The 19,850-nt window shown below is 38.9% G+C and overlaps 1 protein-coding gene across 3 annotated transcripts; it reads right to left on the bottom strand.

The window, feature by feature from the left end:
* Positions 1–82: 82 nt before the first annotated feature.
* On the bottom strand, positions 83–19,318 carry Rab26 (RAS oncogene family member Rab26). Of its 3 annotated transcripts, XM_017079279.4 has the most exons (7): positions 14,682–14,931; positions 7,707–8,439; positions 5,519–5,629; positions 2,810–2,918; positions 2,012–2,122; positions 1,782–1,926; positions 83–1,234 (listed from the first exon to the last, which is right to left on the bottom strand). In XM_017079279.4, exons 2-7 carry the CDS (start codon positions 8,394–8,396, stop codon positions 1,120–1,122), a joined length of 1,281 nt encoding a protein of 426 aa, XP_016934768.2. In that variant the 5' UTR covers positions 8,397–8,439; positions 14,682–14,931; the 3' UTR covers positions 83–1,119. The 3 variants fall into 3 exon arrangements, with proteins under 3 accessions (XP_016934768.2, XP_065720524.2, XP_016934771.1); XM_065864452.2 differs by lacking the exon at positions 5,519–5,629 and having other exon boundaries at positions 14,682–14,930; XM_017079282.4 differs by lacking the exons at positions 5,519–5,629; positions 7,707–8,439; positions 14,682–14,931 and adding an exon at positions 17,370–19,318.
* Positions 19,319–19,850: the final 532 nt, after the last annotated feature.

The following is a 19,850-nucleotide window of genomic DNA, read 5'->3' as shown; positions in this document are numbered from 1 at the left end:
GCATACACGTTACTAAAGGAATATTTTAGAGAGCTCTAAAATAAGGTCCTTCCCTAGATCTAAAAATAAAACACAATACTCGTTCGTTTTTTAAACCACATTCAATGTAAATATGTATTTGCTGTTTATGGTATAGACTTGACGTCTGCTTGAATATAACGCTGTTTAGTAGCTAGTTTACATGATATATGCATGCGTCGGATTCTTTTTCTTTCGCTGTAGTAGCTCAGTATAGTAATAGGTTCAACTGCCTTTGATTATTCGCAACCTTCGCCTGGGCGCGCTCCTCAAAATAGTTTCGAATGGGTTGTTTGGTAGGGCTTACAATAGATGAGACGTAAGTAATAGTAATTAACTTAGTTGCGTAGGGTATTCATAAGTGGGGTGTGTAAATAATTTTCCAGGGGCCTCGAGTGTGTCTAAAACTTAACGATAGGCCATAACACTTAACAATTAGGAGTAAAACAATAGAACTAATAGTAGGTAAATTGAGTGATTGTTTCTCATTAATTGGATTTGGTACTTCTCGAGACTTCCATTGGGTTTGCAGTTGTAGTTTTTCGGTAGGTACATATAAAGACGATCCTCAGCGAAGTCCAACGGCGTGCTGGATAAATCTCAATGTTGCATGATTTTGCTGCGCTTCCTCTGCGGTATTATCTCTCTTTTTCCCTCGTTAAAGTAATTTATGCAGTTGTATATGGATATTTGTATATATGTATATATATTGTTCAATATTTATGCATTGAATTGGCCTATTTATGCCTTACGCATTGCCAATGGCTTGCCCTAAAAAAATTATGCGTATCCCGTCCCGTTCCGCCCCGAAAATCCCATTTACATACAAAACATACCGAGTACTCTACCCTCTCACTAGGTTCTTACAAAATTGGTGCCATCTTGTCGAGTGTCTTTGTGTTTAATTTGTTGTTCAATAAATGCAGAAGGTTGACTCTGCCCTACGTGTATCCTTCAGTAATCCATATCTATATCCTTCTGAGTGCCCCACTTTCACTTCCACTTCCCTTCGATCTGACTGCCGGTTTATTGTTATCTTTGTGCGCGGGATCGGGAGGATATGGCTTTTGTTAGTCGCGACCTGGCCAATAACAATTGCAATTACATATTTCTGCATTGGGCGCAAACCGAGCGCGCCTTTGTATTGTCACGCACAAAATCATGCACATTGAACTTTCCATCATCGCCGTGCTCGTAGCCGCGACTCTTCAGCTGCCTGAAAATGAAAAGATTGGGGTGATTGGTTGGGGAAAGTCAAGTAAGGAGCTGCATATTTTGCAAAAATTAACAATGAAGTAAAGTAGCAGGTCATTCGTCTGTTCTTGAATTCAAGACGAAAGTATTCTCGAATTTGTTTTTCAAGATGAAGATATCTTGAAATCAAGATCACAAAACAAACAGTGATGGGAAATAGCCAGTCAATTCTCCGTTCTTGAAATCAAGAAGAAACTACTCTCGAATTTGTTTTTCAAGGCACAGAGATCTGGATTTCAAGAATAATTTAAATTAATAAGGCTTTGTTAAAACTTATTAAGAGTACAGTAACTAAGAAATTCCAAAAAAAAGAATAGATGAGTCAGGATTTCGCTTTTTAAATCTCGAAAAAAACCTTTAAGTATTCAAGAATATTTAAATTAATAAAGTTCTTTTTTATTCCAACTTATTAAGAATTTAGTTCTAAGAACTGAATTGAACTGAATTTTCCCCTTACTGAACGTCATTGTTTTGACCAATTAGGGATGCATTTGGAAGGGAGGACCTACCTGGCCACCGCTGTGAAGGACAGCTCCACGTTGAGTCCCGTCTTGGCCGAGGTCTCCATGAAGGGCACGTTGTGTTCCCTTCCCAAGCGCTCCCCATCCTCCCGCTTCACCTGCCGCTCGCTGCCGCTGCAGTCGGCCTTGTTTCCTGCGAAACGAAAAGTGGATTCGATTTTTTCCGAAGCTCGTAAGTTGATGAAGCTTAATCAAAGCCTTTTAACCGGATCTCTCACCTATTAAAACGATGACCACGTCCTCCTGCGCGTATTCCCGGATTTCGCCCAGCCAGGCGCGGATGTTGTCGTAGGTGGTCTTATTGGTTACGTCGTACAACAGCAACAGAGCTTCGGTTCAAAAATTAAATTAGGATCAAAGGACAGGCAGTCGAAAGGGGTGGCAGTGAAATGCACCCGAAAAAAAGGAACAAATTACAATTTTATTATTAAATTTGAATAAAAATATTTTAAATACTAAATGTGCAAGTCATTTATAACTATTATTTACTGCAAACATTTCTAGGAAGTAAAGTCATTAGGAGATAGCTGAGGGATAAGATTTCCATTTTTGTAGATTTTTAGAAAATTCAGCAGTTACAAGAATTTTTTCATTTCGAAGAATAACACGCTAATGCTTTTCCTTTTATCTGCAGGAAAAATCCTGTTACGAGTATTGTGCAATTCACTGCAATGGAAATGCTAGATGTATTTCCTAGAAGAACTTGTTTTTCGCATTGATAGGGCTCTAGAAAAATTCCTCGAAAGGCAAACTTTAAGACCTTTGGAAAAAATAGTACTTAGCATCTAAAGAGGATTCGGAGAATTCTTTTTTTGATAATTTAACAGGATATCAATTATAAGCTGAAGGTAAATAAGGTTTTATCTTTAATTTAATGGTTAATTGTTGGATATTTTATAACTTTATAGATATATATAATTCCAAACAATATTTTTATTCACATTTGCAATAAAACAAAATATAATATATATTATCTATCTCTTTATGATTTTTTTTAAAGTAAAGGATTAGCTCACCATGGGCGTCGCGGTAGTAGGCGTGGGTAACGCTTCGGAATCGCTCCTGACCGGCCGTGTCCCAGATTTGCAGTTTGACGCGTGTCCCATCGACGACCACCACTTTGTTCTGTTGATATTTTTGTAATTAAACGAAATGTAATTTATTATTTTATAAATGTCGAACACAAAACGGTTCCGTGGAAATGCAATTGTTATGTAAAATGCAATTAATTCAAACAGCCATGCACAAAAGCCGTGCCACCGAATTACACACACAGAGAGAGGGAAGGGGGGAAAAGAGTTAAAGTGGGATAACGTTGCGTATGCTTAATGCATATCACTTATACGCAGCGTGGGCTGCGTGCCCCAAAAACACATGCAGTCTTGTTAAAAGCAAAAGAGCAGGGGGTCGGGGGAATATTCATAAGTACGGGCAGACGGCAATTTCCATGATGAAAGCCCTGGGTCGAATCATCCGGCATAATGATGAGCCGCCTCCTCTTCCGTCTTCCTTTTTGCCCGGATAATGAGCAGCAGACGTTGCAAGTTCGTCCGGCCATTGGCATTTCGATGGCCCCATGTCGTGCCCCAGCAACTACTCAGACAGTCAGTCAATACCATAAAAGTGTACGGGGGCAGGAGAACACAGAAGAACACAAAAAATACAGAACATACAGCGAAAGGTACAAGTACGGGTATTCGGTTTTAATGTGTTTGTGTGGCAATATGCCTTGATTTGATTTCCATTTCGGGGAAAGTAACATGACTAAAAAGATAAACCAAGAATTTCTGGCTCAGCGCACTTTAGGCCAAGGCACTGCCACAAATTTTTGGGAAGGAACTAAAATTAGTATGGTAAAAAATGGATTTACAATCTTAAATCTTGTTTTGGGTTATAGTAAACATTTATTTAGTATTATGAAAATATAATAAGAACTACATTTTATAGATCATAATAGATCAACACCTTAACTTAGATTTAGTCATCTGATCGAACATCAACTACTTATTTCTTTTAAAATTGTTAACAATTGTAACAATTTAAATATTATATATTTCATTATTTATGTATATCATCATTTTAATAAAAACATACTTTAAAATAATGCTGAAATAGGGTAAGAATAAATTTCAAGCATTTGTTATTGGGAATCATTTGACCGACTTCGGATGAATAAATATGAAGGAGAGTAAATAAGTGGGTGCATATCTTACAACATTCGAATGAAAAACTTTTCCTACATCTAGGGAGTTCAAACATTTAATTATCCATAAATTGGCAGGCACTCATACACAATATTCGTTTACTTTATACTTTGGCCAAGAATCAGCCAAGTTGAAAAATCAACATGAACAACTCCTCAGCGAATTAAATTTCAGGTCATTCCCCAGTGGGCCCCTGAAGTAAGCAGTGAATTCAGGGGGTAGGTGGTGAATACCCGTGGCACCTACCAAAGTTAGACAATGCCAGAGTCGACATATTTAATATGGGAAACATGGCAACAATTTAAAGTCAAGGAAACGCCAAACGAATGGGGCACTTGTAAAATTTCCCGGGACAGAGACAGATAGTAATAGAAAACAGGAGACAGAGAGAGAGAGAGAGACGGGGATACGTAACACGGGTAGTTTAATAAATTTATGAGCCATGAACCACAGAGGAAAAGAGGATATATGGAAGGATATGTGGACTGGGGCCAGGGATGTGCCTTCGGCCAGGACAACTAAGTCCCTAAATGTTCAACCACACAATAATAAGCACAATAAAAGCAACAACAACAAGCTAAATACGCCAACAACAACAACGATGGAGAGTAAACAACACACACACACAGACAAGGACAAGAACATCAACAAGTCCTTTTCAAGTTCACATGCTTTTTAATAAATAGTCCCCCAAGGATCCTTATCTTTATCAACAAAGTGGGGGCTTGGGTGGTTTTCGTTGGGTTTTGAACAAGAACTAAACGTAAAGAGGACAACCGCAGGCAACTACGAAATCATGAAAACCACAACCCATAGACGGGTCACAGAGGGAGTGAGAGAGACAGCGATAAGCGGGGAGAAAGAGACAGACACAGAAGGTAAGAAAGAGTCAGAGAGAAAGTGAGTGAACAGTGGAGTTGAGCGGGCAGTAGGTGAAAATCGCATTCAAAACCTTGACAACTGTTGATAGGACACACAGATTGGCGAAGAGAAGTAGATAGCAGGTTTTGTGGTGGTACACAGAGAGAAATATGTATACATTATATAGAGATATTCAATTCCCAACTCCTTAGCAATGAAAATCACCTAAGAAGTTGTAAGTTGTTATATTTTGCGTTTGGTTTAAAAAGTAAGTTGCAAATAAAATGTTTTTAAACTTTTAAGCTTGCATTTAAAATTGTTAAAAAGGTACTAAGCTTGTTAGTGTTTCTTCAAACAATGACAGCATTTTTCTCCCTGTGCACCCAATGACGGACAGTTCAAATAGATAGATAAATGATGTAGATTTAGTAGACAGACAGAGTCAGAGATGTGAGTTAAACTATGAGAGACGGAGAAAACACTTAGCAGGAAAGAACAACAATGAACAGTATCCACAACAACAACAATAATAACAACGACAACGACAACAACAAGGATAATGACAATGACAACAGTATATAGAAAAAGGGAACTGAACAACACACAGATTTGAGCAAACAGAATAGAACAGAACAAACTTGGCGGGAATAAAGCGCTTACCCTAAAATCAATGCCGACCGTGCTGAGGAAATAGCTCGGCACATAGCGACCATCGCGGAATCGGATCAAAAGTGAGGTCTTGCCCACTCCCGAATCGCCCAGCATTATGACCTATATTCGGGGGGAGGGGGGCGTCGAGAAAAGCCAAGAAAAACCAGAGAAAACCATGTGATATGTAAGTGGGGTAAATTGTTATGTACATTGTCATGGTTCGATTTTTCTGCATAATAATTTATGCCATTTCCTAATGTTTTCAGCTAAATATTTAATGAGCTGCCTATGAATTTTACATGCCAGCCGGGAGTGCTGAAAGCTCTCGTTTTCAACCTCCAGCAAGGCAGGATACTCCCCCATTATACCCTTTATATACAGCTTATGCCAGAAATCCTTTCAGAAAGGTCCTGCTGCTAGCTGCTATTGACTCTGCTGGGATACGCAAAGTTGGCTCGGTTATGCAAACACTGCAATTGCTGATTTCCCAGGGAGTACCTTGTTTGCCATCTGCTAACTAGACGAAAATTTAACATGAAAAGCATTCCGCAAACCTATTCAAACACAGAAAATAAAGCATCAGAGAAAGAGGGATTTCAAATGATGTTTCTTTATATTCTATTTTTTGTGCTATCTCATTTACTCCTGTCATATCATATTAATCAAATAGATTTTTGTTGGACTCCAGTTTTAAATTCATTGAGTTAAATGGTAATATATTTTGTTTTTATTTATTTTCGAAATAAAATGTGTTAATATTTCTCAAAATGTTGAACATAATCAAATTTCCTAAATGAACTGGGATATTTCGCAATAAATAAAGCTATTTAATTATTTATTGGACATCATTTGTAATTTAAATTAATTTTTAAGTATTACAATTAAAGTACAATTAAAGAGGAAGTGATTATTAGGAAATGGTTTAAGTTTTATTCTAGTAACTCCCATTTTTTCTTAAAAAATACAAATGGCTATAAAATCTTTTACCTGCACTGAATATTTATACCTGTTCTATGCATCGCCGAAATTAAAATGTAGATTGCTTAAATAATGGCTTTCATTGGAGCCAGCTAATTTGCACACTTTAAATGGCTTTAAGCTGCCTCGGGGGATTTATGCAAATGCTTTGTGCCCCTGTTTCTTCAACATTTAACGAGCGCGACAAATAAATGAAATTTTTATGCAGCTCCTGTTTTATATATTTTTCATTTTTACTTCTTGGCTTGGCAGCTGGCTGACAGGAAGTCGCCGCCAGGAGTCCTGTCATAATTCACCAGAATTATTCTAATCAAAAGCAGCTGCAGCAGCCGTGGAATATCACAAAAACTTTGCTCTCAACTTTCTGATTCGTTTCTTACGTCTGTCCATTTAATTCCCTTTGTCACCCTGCACTTTATTGAATTTTATGACTTTATTTTCGACTGCTTATGTAAATCAAATTGTAAATCAGGCCAAAAGCCGATCAGAGACGCAGCCAATAAAAGCCGGCTCGTAAAAGTCGCAGGCTGTCAAACAAAAAGGTATAATACATAAATCAAATTGCGGCCTCACGAACAAGTTGCTCGGGAAAGCTGAAGGTGAAGCACTCGACTCCCAGACTCCTCGACTGGCAAATAAATATACCCATAAGAGTATGTATACAATATATATTTTATTTTGGCACTCCCTTATTCACGCCTTTTGAAAATGCAAATTGGCAGTTGACAAGTTGAATCGAGAAAGGGATGCTTCTTTTCTTATTTTCTTGGAGTAAGTGCAGTGATGAGGGAGGTATTTTTTATAACTAAATGGAACCCAAGGTCGATGCCAATAAGTGTTTGGTATTTTCACAGCCAAACCAGTGAAGCTGATAACTTAGTTTGACTACATTTTTTATTTTCTTCACTATCTTATTTTCAAAAAGGCCCTGACAAGTTCTTTAACGTTCCCCCTTTCCCCAGTTTTATAAACTTTATTTTATTGGGCTTTCTCTCGCCAATAATATTCAAATATAACTTGAACATATTTTAAGCAAAACTTACTGTGAATGGCTTTTTAAACATTTTTAATGGTCATTTCTAGTTCAAGGTAAAGGGTACTAAAACTTGTAATATTTTTTCAGCTCTTCTCTTAATGACTTTATTTTCTAAATTATCTAACTGACAAGAAGGACACTGAGTGGTTTTTAATTTTAACCCCATCCCCCAGTTCTATTCACCTTGCCCATAATATCAAAGTCGTCCTCCTCCTCCGGCGCGTTGTTGGATGAAATCATGCGGATGAGTGCTCGTCCGGCGTTCTTGCAGAGCGTGGCGCTGGCTCCCTCGTTTCCCGGTCCCGGAGCAGGTGGAGCAGGTGCAACAGATGGCCTGGCAACAGCAGTTCCTCCTCCTGCTCCTGCTCCTCCACCTCCTCCCCCTGCTCCTGCTCCCTTGGAGTCCAAAAGAGGCTGCTGTTCTGCTCCAGCGGCCAATCTAACGCTATTCAACCGGGCCATGAAACCATTACCAGATGGCTGATGATGCGATTGCGACTGCGACTGGGATTGGGATGTCTGTGGAGCCTGATCGCGGAAAATGGAGGCCGAGGTCATGTATTCGGGCAGCAGGGGCTGCTGGGAGATGGACTGCTGGCGCTGGTGGACAATAACGCTGGGTCGCCTCTTCGGATAGCCATCGTCGTCCGAATCATCGGAGGCAATCCCGTTGATCTTGTCCAGCGTTTTGGGTGGCAACTGGCCGGGGGTGATGTGCTGCCAGGTGGGCTTCACCAGGGACTCGCGACGAGTGGGCGATCCAGTGGAACCGCTGGCCAGCGGTGATGGATTGGCCACCGAAATGGAGGGCTTCCTGGCGCCCGACGGACTGGCAATGGAGTCACTCCGATATCTTGTCTGCTGACGACGCATCTTTGAAACCTCTTTTCCTTACTTCCTGCTGATTGGCCTGATTCTATATTTAACACACACGCACATAAATCAATAATCTCGACTCGGATGTCGGTGGTGTCTTCATTATTGATGGGCGCAAAAACCCACCACCCACCGGGAGAAAGTAAGTACCCCAAAAATAAAGTTTGTTCGGGTCTCAGATACACACGCACTCACAGTTCTGCCCACAGAAAGTCATTAAAACTCATTAAAAAGCATAAACAACTTTCATATTATCCTGTTTTAATAAATACTCACTGTACTGGAGAAAGTAAGGAAAGTACTGGCACGTTTTGTGTGGACATAAAACAATGAACGACCAGGTGCAAATTGAATGTAATTTCGACGCTTTCTCTTTTTGGCGAAATGAAATGAAAACCGAAACCCACAAATGCTCCAGGGCCACAAAACAACAACTGTCGTTGACAACAGGGTGAAAGTGGGGGTGGGGAAAGTGGGGGGAGAGGCGTGTTTTCGTGGGCCGCTGCGGTGGCTGTCGCTAAATCAACAGTTGGCAAGCAAACCGCAAGGCCACCAAAAGCGAAAGCAAAATCAGCGGACCGAAGCTGTGGCTAACTATATTTTTGGCTAATTATGCTCTGGACCGCCCTGCAGGAGAAAGTTGGCCAAGAAAGGGGAGGGGGTTGGGGGAGGGGGTGGGGTGTAGTATGGATACAACCCTGTGATTAACTAGCACTCATTAGCAACCTCGAAAAGCCCTTACGGCTGTTTCACTAAGTGATTACAAATCGCCTGTACATACCTATCTTTGCCAATTTTCTTAGCCTACTTTTTGGGGCCCAAAAAAGTTCAAGTGAAAAAGTGACGTTCCCAGTTTTAATTTCTCTATTTATTTTTTAAGCTAGTAAATAAAAGACATTTAAAGAAATATATTTTAAAGAGGTTGTGTGCTTTGAAAAATGTATGTCCAGTAAATTTTTATATAGTAAACAAGTTTCTAAAAAAGTAATTTATTCTAAGAAGCCATTCGTTAAATAATAAAATAATAAATTTATATAAATTAAATAAATACTTTAATACATTTCACCGTGCAATCAAAGGCCAACAAGCGCTTTAAAATATTTAAATTACATGAAAACCTAATAAAAACGCTGCAAATTGTAATATTAAATATTCAAGCACACAAAAAAATGTAAATTCAAGGTTTGAATAATAAAACAAGGAAGAACGCTATAGTCGAGTACCTCGACTATCAGATACCCGTTACTCAGCTATATGGAGATATGCAAGCAGCAAAGCGAGATTAAAATGCGCCACCTACCGGCGGTATACAGATTTAAGCGATATGGGCGTTAGAGTGGGCGTGGCAAATTTTTTTTTGGATCAATCGATAGGTATCGACGAGACCAATACATTTCAGTTAAAATTTTTTATCTAGCATGAAAATTGTGGGCGTCACAGGTTTTCGCGGTTTGTGGGCGTTAAAGTGGGCGTGGCAAACTTTTTTTTGGGTCAATCGATAGGTATTGATGAGAACAATACATTTCAGTTAAAATTTTTATTCTAGCATCAAAACTGTAGGAGCCACAGTTTTGGGCGGTTTGTGGGCGTTAGAGTGGGCGTGGCACTGTGCCGAAACAAACTTGCGCTGCGTAAGAAGCTCAGGAATCTGCACGCCAAATCTCAATAGCCTAGCTCCCATAGTTTCCGAGATCTCAGCGTTCATCCGGACGGACAGACAGACGGACAGACGGACAGACGGACAGACGGACAGACGGACAGACGGACAGACGGACAGACGGACAGACGGACATGGCTAGATCGACTCGGCTAGTGATCCTGATCAAGAATATATATACTTTGTGGGGTCGGAAACGCTTCCTTCTGCCTGTTACATACTTTCCGACGAATCTAGTATACCCTTTTACTCTACGAGTAACGGGTATAAAAATACAATAAATTGCATAAAAGTGACTCAAAAGCCGCATAAAATAATGGAATATCTAGGAACCTCAATAAATTCGCGCATAAAATTGAATTTAAATCGATAAAATGAATAAAAAACAGTGAATGACATTGCCAACCATCGGAAATCCACAAAATAGAAATCGCATTTCATATACAAAAAGTTGGTGAACTCTTATTTACTTTGACGTTTTTGGGGTTGCCAGCAGCCAGGCAAAATTCAACCAAACTTTAATTTAATTTGCAGCTCAACAAATTGCCAAATGCCAATACATACATATATCAATATGGCTGTACGGCTTTCAATTTCCAGACAAAACCTCAGTGACGTGGGTGGTTTTTGGGCGTTATTTTGGGTGGAGATGTAAGATTATAGAGGGTTGGGGAATTGGGACTATTGAAGTTGCGGGCCCGCAGATCCGTGCGAATTCAGTCATCCATCCTACACAACCGTCTGCAACCTGTCATCTCACCTTTATTTTCTTTTTTTTTCTCCTTTTGCGAAGGAACCCGCCTTAAAGCGTTTTTTTATGGCGGCTTTCAGCGTGGGTCCTTAAATGCAGGTCAAAAGCAGCGGGCACGTGCGAATTGTTAACTGCTTTCTTAAGGCGGCTAAAAGGGGGCCAAAGTGCCGGAGATGGAATGGCAATGAAATCGGATAACTCTTGAACCTGGGACAAATTGTTTATATATTTACCAAGAAGGTTTTGAGCCTTTAATCGACAAAACACCGTCACAAAATGGCATTTAGTTTGTTAATAGTCTCTAAATTAAGATTTTTTAACTTTCAAATAGAATATAAGCTAAAATTCATTCAAAATTTGGGGCTCACTAACAAATCTACAATCTAAATAACTTAACCAAAAAATCAGACGTATTCCAGGAAATATTTCCATTTTAAAAATCAATGAACAGATACAATTTCGCTTGAAACGAAAAGGTCACTGAAATCGGATATCCTTTGAACCAAGGACAATTCGGTAAAGCCGGCAAATGTATAATTTTACCAATTACCAGACAATTCCTAGCAACGCACTCAAAGGCAGACCTTTAATTATGCCCGAATTTAAATGTAACTCTGAACAAAAATCTATATGGCCTGTGGACAATTCGTTTTCCTTTATGCAAATATGACAAATGATATTCAAAAAGTTTACCCTTTTTTCCCCCGACTTGGGGGTCAATGAGAAACGAGGTGTCAATCCATGAAAAAACCTTTCCAGCGGCCATCGAGCAATTTACTTTAATCAACTTAAAACGCAATGGTTGATAACAAAAGTTTTTAATTGGGTTGTCGCTGTTTTCTTCCCAGCTGATGTCCCTGCTTTCCGTCTTTTATCCTACACAGGGAAAATTCTGTCAATTAAAATTTCCACTACTAATAATTATATAATAAATATAGATAAAAAATTAAGAAAAACCGAGTTCTAAGATATTTTTTCAGTGTTCTCTTACGTCTCAGTTGGTATTAAAAAAGGTTATTTTTAAAGACCATACAAAATTTTTTAAAAATCATATTAAATAAAAACCTATTTTACAAAACTTTATTTATAGAATAACATTAAAAATGTTACCTTAAAAAAGATTTGTTTAAATCGAGATCGTTTTTAGCGGTGTATTCTACCATACTGTTTGTGACAACAAGCAAAAAGCGAGGAGACAAAAAAGGAAAGTGAAATTTCCTTTCACTGGTTATACGAAATTTGTTCAAAGTTAAAAGTTAAGCAGCATTTTTCAGTTCCTTTCTTAAATTGGGTGGAATGGAAGGGGATTTCCAACCTCCCCCCTCCCCTTTTGCAGCACTCCCCGTGTAATTATACAAAGCGAAAGGAGAAAGTGGGTAGCTCTGGGAGGAGAAAGTGGAGAAAGGCCCAGTCGGTGTGGCTGGTTCATTGCACAGCCAACCGAACGCCCACGCAGGACACAATGCTCATGTAAGCGTACAAGTGTGTCCTGCCCACGCACACACACAACCGCAAGGCAACCAGAAGATGCTGCACACAGATACTAAGGACACACTGACTTACATTCAATTTAGCGCTCAATCACGCCGCTTAAACGGCAGCAACAAGGGGCAGACAGAAGCGCCAGACAATAGTTTCCTGATTGCACGGACATGGACAGCTTTAAGGAAATGACGAGCCAGATGGATGGACCGCCGCCCACGCAAAAGGACATACAGTCAGTCTTGGATTAATAGTACTTTTGTCGGTGAATTTAAAAGCAAAGTTTGTTTAGAGTTTCAGTAATTCAGTTTCTCGTGACATGATTGATATGTGTACCTCTACAAAATTAATCTTATAATGAAACGCCTTACATTTTTGATTGACTTTTTTAAATATTTTGAATTTTTGTATTTTTAGTGAACTGTGAAGCACTTTAAATTTCAAGCTTCTAAATTGTAAATAGTTATAATAAAGATTCCAATTTAAAATAAAATAGTTTAATTTTGTGTAATTCGTAAGACCTATTGTTATTATTAATCACTTAAGGACAGATCTTAGAAGATGTCATTATATTACTTATTCTAAACTGTCATAAGCTTTTTAAATTATAGTTAATCTCGGAAACAAGTACTTTAAACACATTTTAATATTACCTATGCCATTTTAGTTTATGAATGCTACTGGACTCAGCACTATTATTATTTTGGTTAGCCTGTAGATACGCCCACTAAAATGGCATGTGGTCGTTGGAGATTTTGAAGGGAAACTTCAAATTGTCGAGAAAGCCAATTGACAGGACAAAAGGCAAAATTATTTTGTGCAAAGCGATTTCATAAAACTTTGAAGGCAGCCAGACAACAATTTAGTGCTAGTGCATCTTGGGGGGCTTACAAAGAGGGGCGGCTGAAAAGGGGGGCCTTGTCGGAAGGGGAGGAAACGACCCCCCTGGGAGATTTGTGCCAGTAATCGGCTTAAATGACGATTCAAGTGACTTCCAACCCATGGGGATGCTCCTGGAAATTTCGAAACGACAAGAAACAGGACACCTGTGGCAGTGAAAGAAAAGTTTTGGGGCTTTCGTAGACCTTTTCTCTTCTGCAAACCCACCTTTGAAGTTTTTGAAAATCGCAGGGTGAGACTAAACCAATTTTAATTGCGAAAATCGATGGCTCGTTTATCTCTTTCTCTCTTAAAAACCTTGAAAACCACAAGCTGCTTAAAAAAATTTCTCAAATTCCAGCTCAATGGAAATTAATACAAGTTGGCCGTTAGATAAGAGGATTTAGTGGGAAAAATATGGAGGAGGAGATACTACTAACCATGACCTTCGGCAGTTTGCATTCATGCGCAATTATTGGTTCTCGCATAATTAATGCGCATTTGAAAGAAACCCGAGTCCAAGTAAACAACAATAGAACCTGGCCAAGACATGGCAGACACGTCCGGTTCGAGAATAATTGGGATTATACTCAATTGCATTGATCGAGTTCCAATTAGAGGCAGACAATTGAATTCGTGGGAACTGAGAGGGAAATTTAAGAAAATAGTCAACGGTGCATTTTCCACTTAATCAGATTACCGGAAGTCGTTAAGTGCCTACATTGTTATCTATTACTCATTTGTTAGGCATTAGGTATTAGTTTAAATTCAAGTAAATTTAAAATTTTTAATCCATAAACTAGGATATTGCCAATAAGATATCGTCAATTCATTAAATTCCAGGAACCTAATTTAATTCAAAACAAATCAGATATTCAGAAATATACAACAAAGTTAAAATAATTTTTAAGCTAAGCATAAAAGCAGTAAGTATAAGCCCAAATAAACAAACAATTTAACATACAATTTTAATATGTACCACAAATTAATAATTTAAATTTATAATTTAAAAACTAAAACAAATAGAGATCAAAACAAATATTCAAGAAACACAAAATGCCTCGGCAGACTTAAAATACCATTAGGTGCACTTGCCAAAAACATTACTTTATATTTTATTTGTATATTTATTTGTACAGAATAAAATTCAACCCACTTCCCTGAATTCCCATCTCATTTCCTATGCCGTTTCAAGGAATGTTTCAAACAGATTATCCAATTAAAAGGCAACCGAAATTCGAAAATCCTCTCAACGCCACAAAAACCAACGAAAGTTGTGCCAAAACATTTTCCGCTACACTTAAATTATTAAATGCCAAACGAGAGTCAGTCTGCCCTAATTGTTTTCATTTATTTTTAAACTCGCGCAGGACCTTGTCAAATTACCCAGACACCGCAGAACAGCAACACACACAAACCCACACACACACACAGACGCGCAGGATGGGCAAAGGATTTTAAAGCGCCAAAAATAGCAACTGAAAAGGGCTGCATTTTGAATGCAAGTGCTTACAAAATGTTTGCATAAGTCTACAAAATGTAACAAATTTTTAATGAGCGCGCCACAAAAAGTCAAATTCAAATTCAAAAGCACTTCACTTTTTACTTGGCTCGGAGTTTCGCGACGAATTTTATTTAATTTTTTGGCTGAGGCTGAAGCAGCTGGCGCAGCTTTCCACCTGGCTGGGAAATTCGGAAAAGCTGCGAGGGATGCGCGTGCGATGCTTATCGAGGCGTCAGTGTTCAGACCCACAGCTAGACTGACTGGCGGACCCAGGAGAACTCGCATCTCGCATCTCGCATCTCGCATCACTCCCTTATCCCTCGCAGCAGCCGAGTCCTTCGGCTCCGCTTCGATTTGAGTTCGAGTTGCAGCTCGTGCGGCTTCGGTTTTTTCGGCTTTGGCTTTGGCTTTGAATCAGCAAGAGCAGCAGCCCTGGCCTAGAAACGTGGAAGGTGGCGCAGGGGATGGCTGGGGTTCGGGGTCTCACGGCTCAGGTGTCTGCCCATAGGGTGCACCGATTTGTTGCCAGAATATTCCCCTATCTGATTGGTTCAAAAGTTACACATTATTGTTTAATAAAGTAAAATATTTGAGTTATTGAAATATTTAAACATTTATATCTAGAAATGGATCATAGAGGAGGTACTCTAGATTTAGAAATGTTCTCTTTACTATCTTGGGAATAGCTAAGGGTTCGAATTGTTACCTTTGGAATACAAAAATATTTTTTTTATGGATCAAATAGATATCATTAAATCAAGATATTTGAGTCAGTTTATAAGTAAATCTTTAACATCTTTTAATATTACATTTTAGTTTAGCATATTTTTAAAGATTACGGTGTATTAAAAACCATTTTTTTAACAAGGACTTGCAATGTTATCTATTTATATTATTTAGGAATATAAAAAAACCTTTGATCTCAAATAAAAAAGTGTAAAAATTCGAATTCTTTAGTATTTTAACATTAGGGGTAGGAAATGTTTGAGAAACAGTTTTAAGGACTTATCCAAAGATTGCAAATTTTAATACGTTTTATAATTTACAGTTTTCTCTCTTCTGGGCCCACCCTAGTGAAATGCCCCGGAGTCGAGCACGCGCCAAGTTGTGCATTATGGAAAATGGGGAAAAGCGGGCTAGCAAGAGGAAAAGCAGCAGCATCCAAGGCAACTGAAAACCGTTGCACTTGAACTTCACTGGCGGCCATTGCGGTGGTCGTCTGTCTGCCTGTGTGGGTGTGTTTGGTTCTTAGTGTCTGTGTTTCTGGCTTTGCCACAATGTCTGTGTGTGTGGTGAGTGAAAGTGAAAGGCAACAGCAACAGGTCGCGTGTGTGTGTGAGTGGGTGAGTGCTGCACACACTCACACTCGCCTTTCCATTTCCAGCCAGCCATCAATGTCAACATCAACAACGTGTAAAAGGTCGAACGCAGCGATTTATATTTATCCTGCGGGAAAAAATCAATTTGGGGGATTTCAACATGCCCGCCAAAAATAGAAAATCTCCGGCGATTACCCAACAATATGTTGCCTATTTAGCGGGGCAACAAAGGTGCACGGTGAGAAAGGTATTTCACTTGTTTTAGCAAGGTATTCATTTTAAATTCGTTATTATATTTATTTATATGTGTTTAATTTGAGTCATTTGATTGTTAATATTACAAGGGGAAATATTTTTAAATTAACCTTAAAAAATCATTTTGAAAACTGGATGGATATTCTTACGGAAAAATAGTTGAAGATTCATATTGGTTGTTCTTTTAAATTTTTTATTAAATACAGAAGTTCCGACTATCATTTCAATATTAAATTGAACTTAAGGCATTAATTAATTCATATTATTAAGTCAAGTTAAATTAAGTTCATTAAGTTCCTCTACTTTTTCTCTCAGTGTCAAGGCGAAGACTTGTATTACCAAAATGTACTGGGCAGCTGTTCCCCAATTACACACACAGCAAGCTAATGCACACAGACATACTCCAACTCCTACTACATAAGCGAACCCATTCGAATGTGCGTCAGTACATGGGCGGGGGTCACAGGGGGGTTTCGGATCAGGACTAAGGCGTGGCAGGCGGAGGCGGGGTCAGGCTACTGTGCGGGTTTCATGCAGCAGGCAGCGCTACGGATTCGCCCACAATCGCAATGCTAAGGCTACGCGAGTTCCGGGATTTCGGGTTCTGTAACTCGAACCACCATATGTCAGCATATGCAAATTTATTATTTTCTATATTTAAATTAACTTTTTTATGTATTACACAGAAAGTGTAATTGAAATTGGCTTACAAAACTAACTGTTTAAAATGTGTTTTAAAATTTGAATTGATTTGTAAAAATACTTGATTCATTTTGTAAAATGAAAACAAAGTTACGTTTGTCCTTCAAAATATTGGTATACTTTTTTTTATATCATCTAAAAAGTTACTTATCATTATAATATTAAATGCAAAACATTTAAACGCTAAAAAGTAAAAATCAAAGTTAAGGATTCTTAAAATGAATTCTAGAATGTTCTATTTCTGAATTTAAAGATGAATTGATTAAAGCTAACTGAATTTGAATATGAGTATATGAAAAAAAGAATTCCTATATCTTAAATATATATTTTTTCTAACTTTCATAAGTTGGTTCGAGTTACAGAATACTGACTTTTTTACTTTATTTCGACTTATAGGTGTTGTAATGTCTCCAAAACTCACCGTTAGCGCAATGCCCACTGTGGCGGAGAAGGAGCCCAGCCGGAACTCGCCCGTGTTGTATTTGACCAGGAAGGACGTCTTGCCCACTCCCGAGTCGCCCAGCAGGATCGTCTTGTGGTTGACCGTGTCGTCGAAGGGCTGCTGATGGGCGGTGGGCGGGGCTGGGTGCATGTCCACCTCGTCGTAGCGATACGATCGCCAGCCATCGTTGTAGTCGTCCTCGTAGTCCTCGGCTCCGTACGCATACATCTGCATGGCCTCGCGCGAGGGGCGATAGCCCGGATATCCGGTGGCTGAGCGCTGAACGGGGGCCATGATGGTGTCGTCGTGGTAGTGATGGCTTCCGGTCAAACTCAGCTGGCTGTGATGGTGGTGCTGGTGGTGTGGATTATGATCATGGTGGTGGTGGTGCTGCGTCGTTGTTGTCGTTATCGAGGCGGAAACAGAGGCGGGTGCTGCGGGGGGATTGTAACAGCCGTCGCCGAAGGGACGACGACGCAGCTCCTCGATCCTGGCCTGGGTGGTCTCCGCATCCTCGAAGACGTCGTCGCTCATGCTGCTGGCGTCGTCGGGATGCGCTGATCCAGCTGGCGCTCCTTGTGCCCCTCCTGCGCCTCCTGCCCCTCCCATTCCCACCGCTGTGCTGGCCATTGGTCTTGGTTTATTGGCTTGTGTCTTGGCCAAAAGCTGTGATTGAGCTTGTATCCTGAGCTTTCACTTAAGGCTTGCTCATTGGTCTAGTTTCAAGAAGATACGCTGAGCTTTTACTTTCACTTTCTTTTCGTTTTTCTTCCCTTATCCTCAGCTTTTCTCTTAAGTTTGAGTTTTGACAGAAACTATGTCAAGTTGACATGGGCTTCTCTTTAGTAAAGCTACTCTAAGGTTTTTGCGTGACCTATTAAATCTTCTTGAAGTACTATTTCTTCACTTTCACTTTAACATGTAGCATTTAACAGAAAGATAGCCGAGCCGTTATCCATTTAACCATGTTATCCTTTCTAGTTAAGGATTTGACAATATTCTGATTGTTCTTTAATATTTTTCCTTTCTTGCTCAATGGTTTTAACAGTTATGGCTTTATGACATAAAAGCTCTGGTTAACTGCCTAACCGGAGGTTATCCTTCAAGTTTTGAGCTTCTCTCTCCGGCACTTCCTTTGATTTCTCTTTGTGATTTTGACACTTAACGTTGCTTCTCCTAAAAGCTCCTTATAGTTTTGACATTTGTTTTGAGCTTTCTCTCATCGGCATTTCTCCGCTTTCTCTTTATGACTTTGACATTTAACGTTGTCCGTCGCTGCCGCAGTCGACGTAGCTGCCGTCCGGTTGTGTGGCACGTTTTCTGAATGAATTCGCTTTTCGGGGCTTTCGGCGCGGTTGGGGGGTAGTTGCTATTATTATTTCCTATTCGCTATAAGCTTAATATTTTCGCCAGCCTTATCAGTTGGCCAGTTTTCCTAATCGCTATTCGTTAGTTTTGCGTTCCGTACAATTGAACTAGGTATTGGTTTTTCCCCTTTTGTTGGTTGTTGGTTTCTTTTTTTGGTGTTTTGTTTGAAGCCACTAATTAAATGGTATCTATGTAAATTGTAACTAGCTAAACATATTGACTAATATTTTATAGGTTATGCGCTAATTGGTGCTGTTTTCACTATGCATTAAAGACTTATTTATTTATACGGTTTGCAACGATTTGCTTGGTGTTTTTTTTAGTTTATGATTAAAGCTTTTGGTTAATTTCCCGTTTTTTTTATCGTTTAATGTAATGACTATCCATTGGTTTTGCGGTTCTAGTCAAAAATATTGCGATTGATTTTGGGGAGTTGGGTGTTATGGTTTTTGGTGTTTTTGTTGTTGTTGTTGTTATTTCACTATCACAGCATAAATAAAATAATGTCATCGTCGTTGCCGCCCCCGCCACGCAAACCCTCGGCCAACATACAACTGGTAAAAAATATCTGCAGTCGCCACTTCCTTTCGACATCCTTTCCGAGCTTTTTGTGGCTCTTGTGCTTTCACTCTCTCGCTTTCTCTCTTTATGGAATTGACATTTGAAGAGTTCAAATTGAGGGAACTAGCTCAACTCTAATTCAATTCATTAAACGTATAATTTAATCGAAATATGGAGAAAAGAAACTGTGTCAATTAAGCTTTTGGTATAGGATAAAAGTCGTTAGAAAAGCAAATTTAAGTTCAGTCAACATTGGTTGAATTAAATGTAAGCAATTTGTTTATAAATTTTTTAATATTATTTGACTATTTAATTTACAATAATTTATAACTTTATAAATATAAATGGTCAATAAATATGAATTTTTTGTAATCGATACAATTGATAGCATCGGATTTTTGTATAATGTTCTTTTCATTAAAAATTTTAAAAACATTTGGAGCTTTGTTTAAAGTCTTCCATAAAAATTTCAAATCCAACTTTGTACAACTTTTTGAATTTATTTAAATTTAAATGAAATTTCACATGGTT

The sequence above is a fragment of the Drosophila suzukii genome, chromosome 3 (genome assembly GCF_043229965.1).
Source record: "Drosophila suzukii chromosome 3, CBGP_Dsuzu_IsoJpt1.0, whole genome shotgun sequence".
Classification (NCBI taxonomy): domain Eukaryota; kingdom Metazoa; phylum Arthropoda; class Insecta; order Diptera; family Drosophilidae; genus Drosophila; species Drosophila suzukii.
Note: the sequence above shows the minus strand (reverse complement) of the source record. Positions and strands in the feature narration are given on the sequence as shown.

Excerpts from the sequence above, each read along its gene's own strand:
- Rab26 (XM_017079279.4), bottom strand. The coding sequence starts at position 8,396 with ATGCGTCGTCAGCAGACAAGATATCGGAGTGACTCCATTGCCAGTCCG. Across the intron at positions 2,919-5,518 it reads CGGTCGGCATTGATTTTAGG|AACAAAGTGGTGGTCGTCGA; the intron begins GTAAGCGCTTTA and ends AAATATCAACAG. Across the intron at positions 2,123-2,809 it reads CTACTACCGCGACGCCCATG|CTCTGTTGCTGTTGTACGAC; the intron begins GTGAGCTAATCC and ends TTTGAACCGAAG.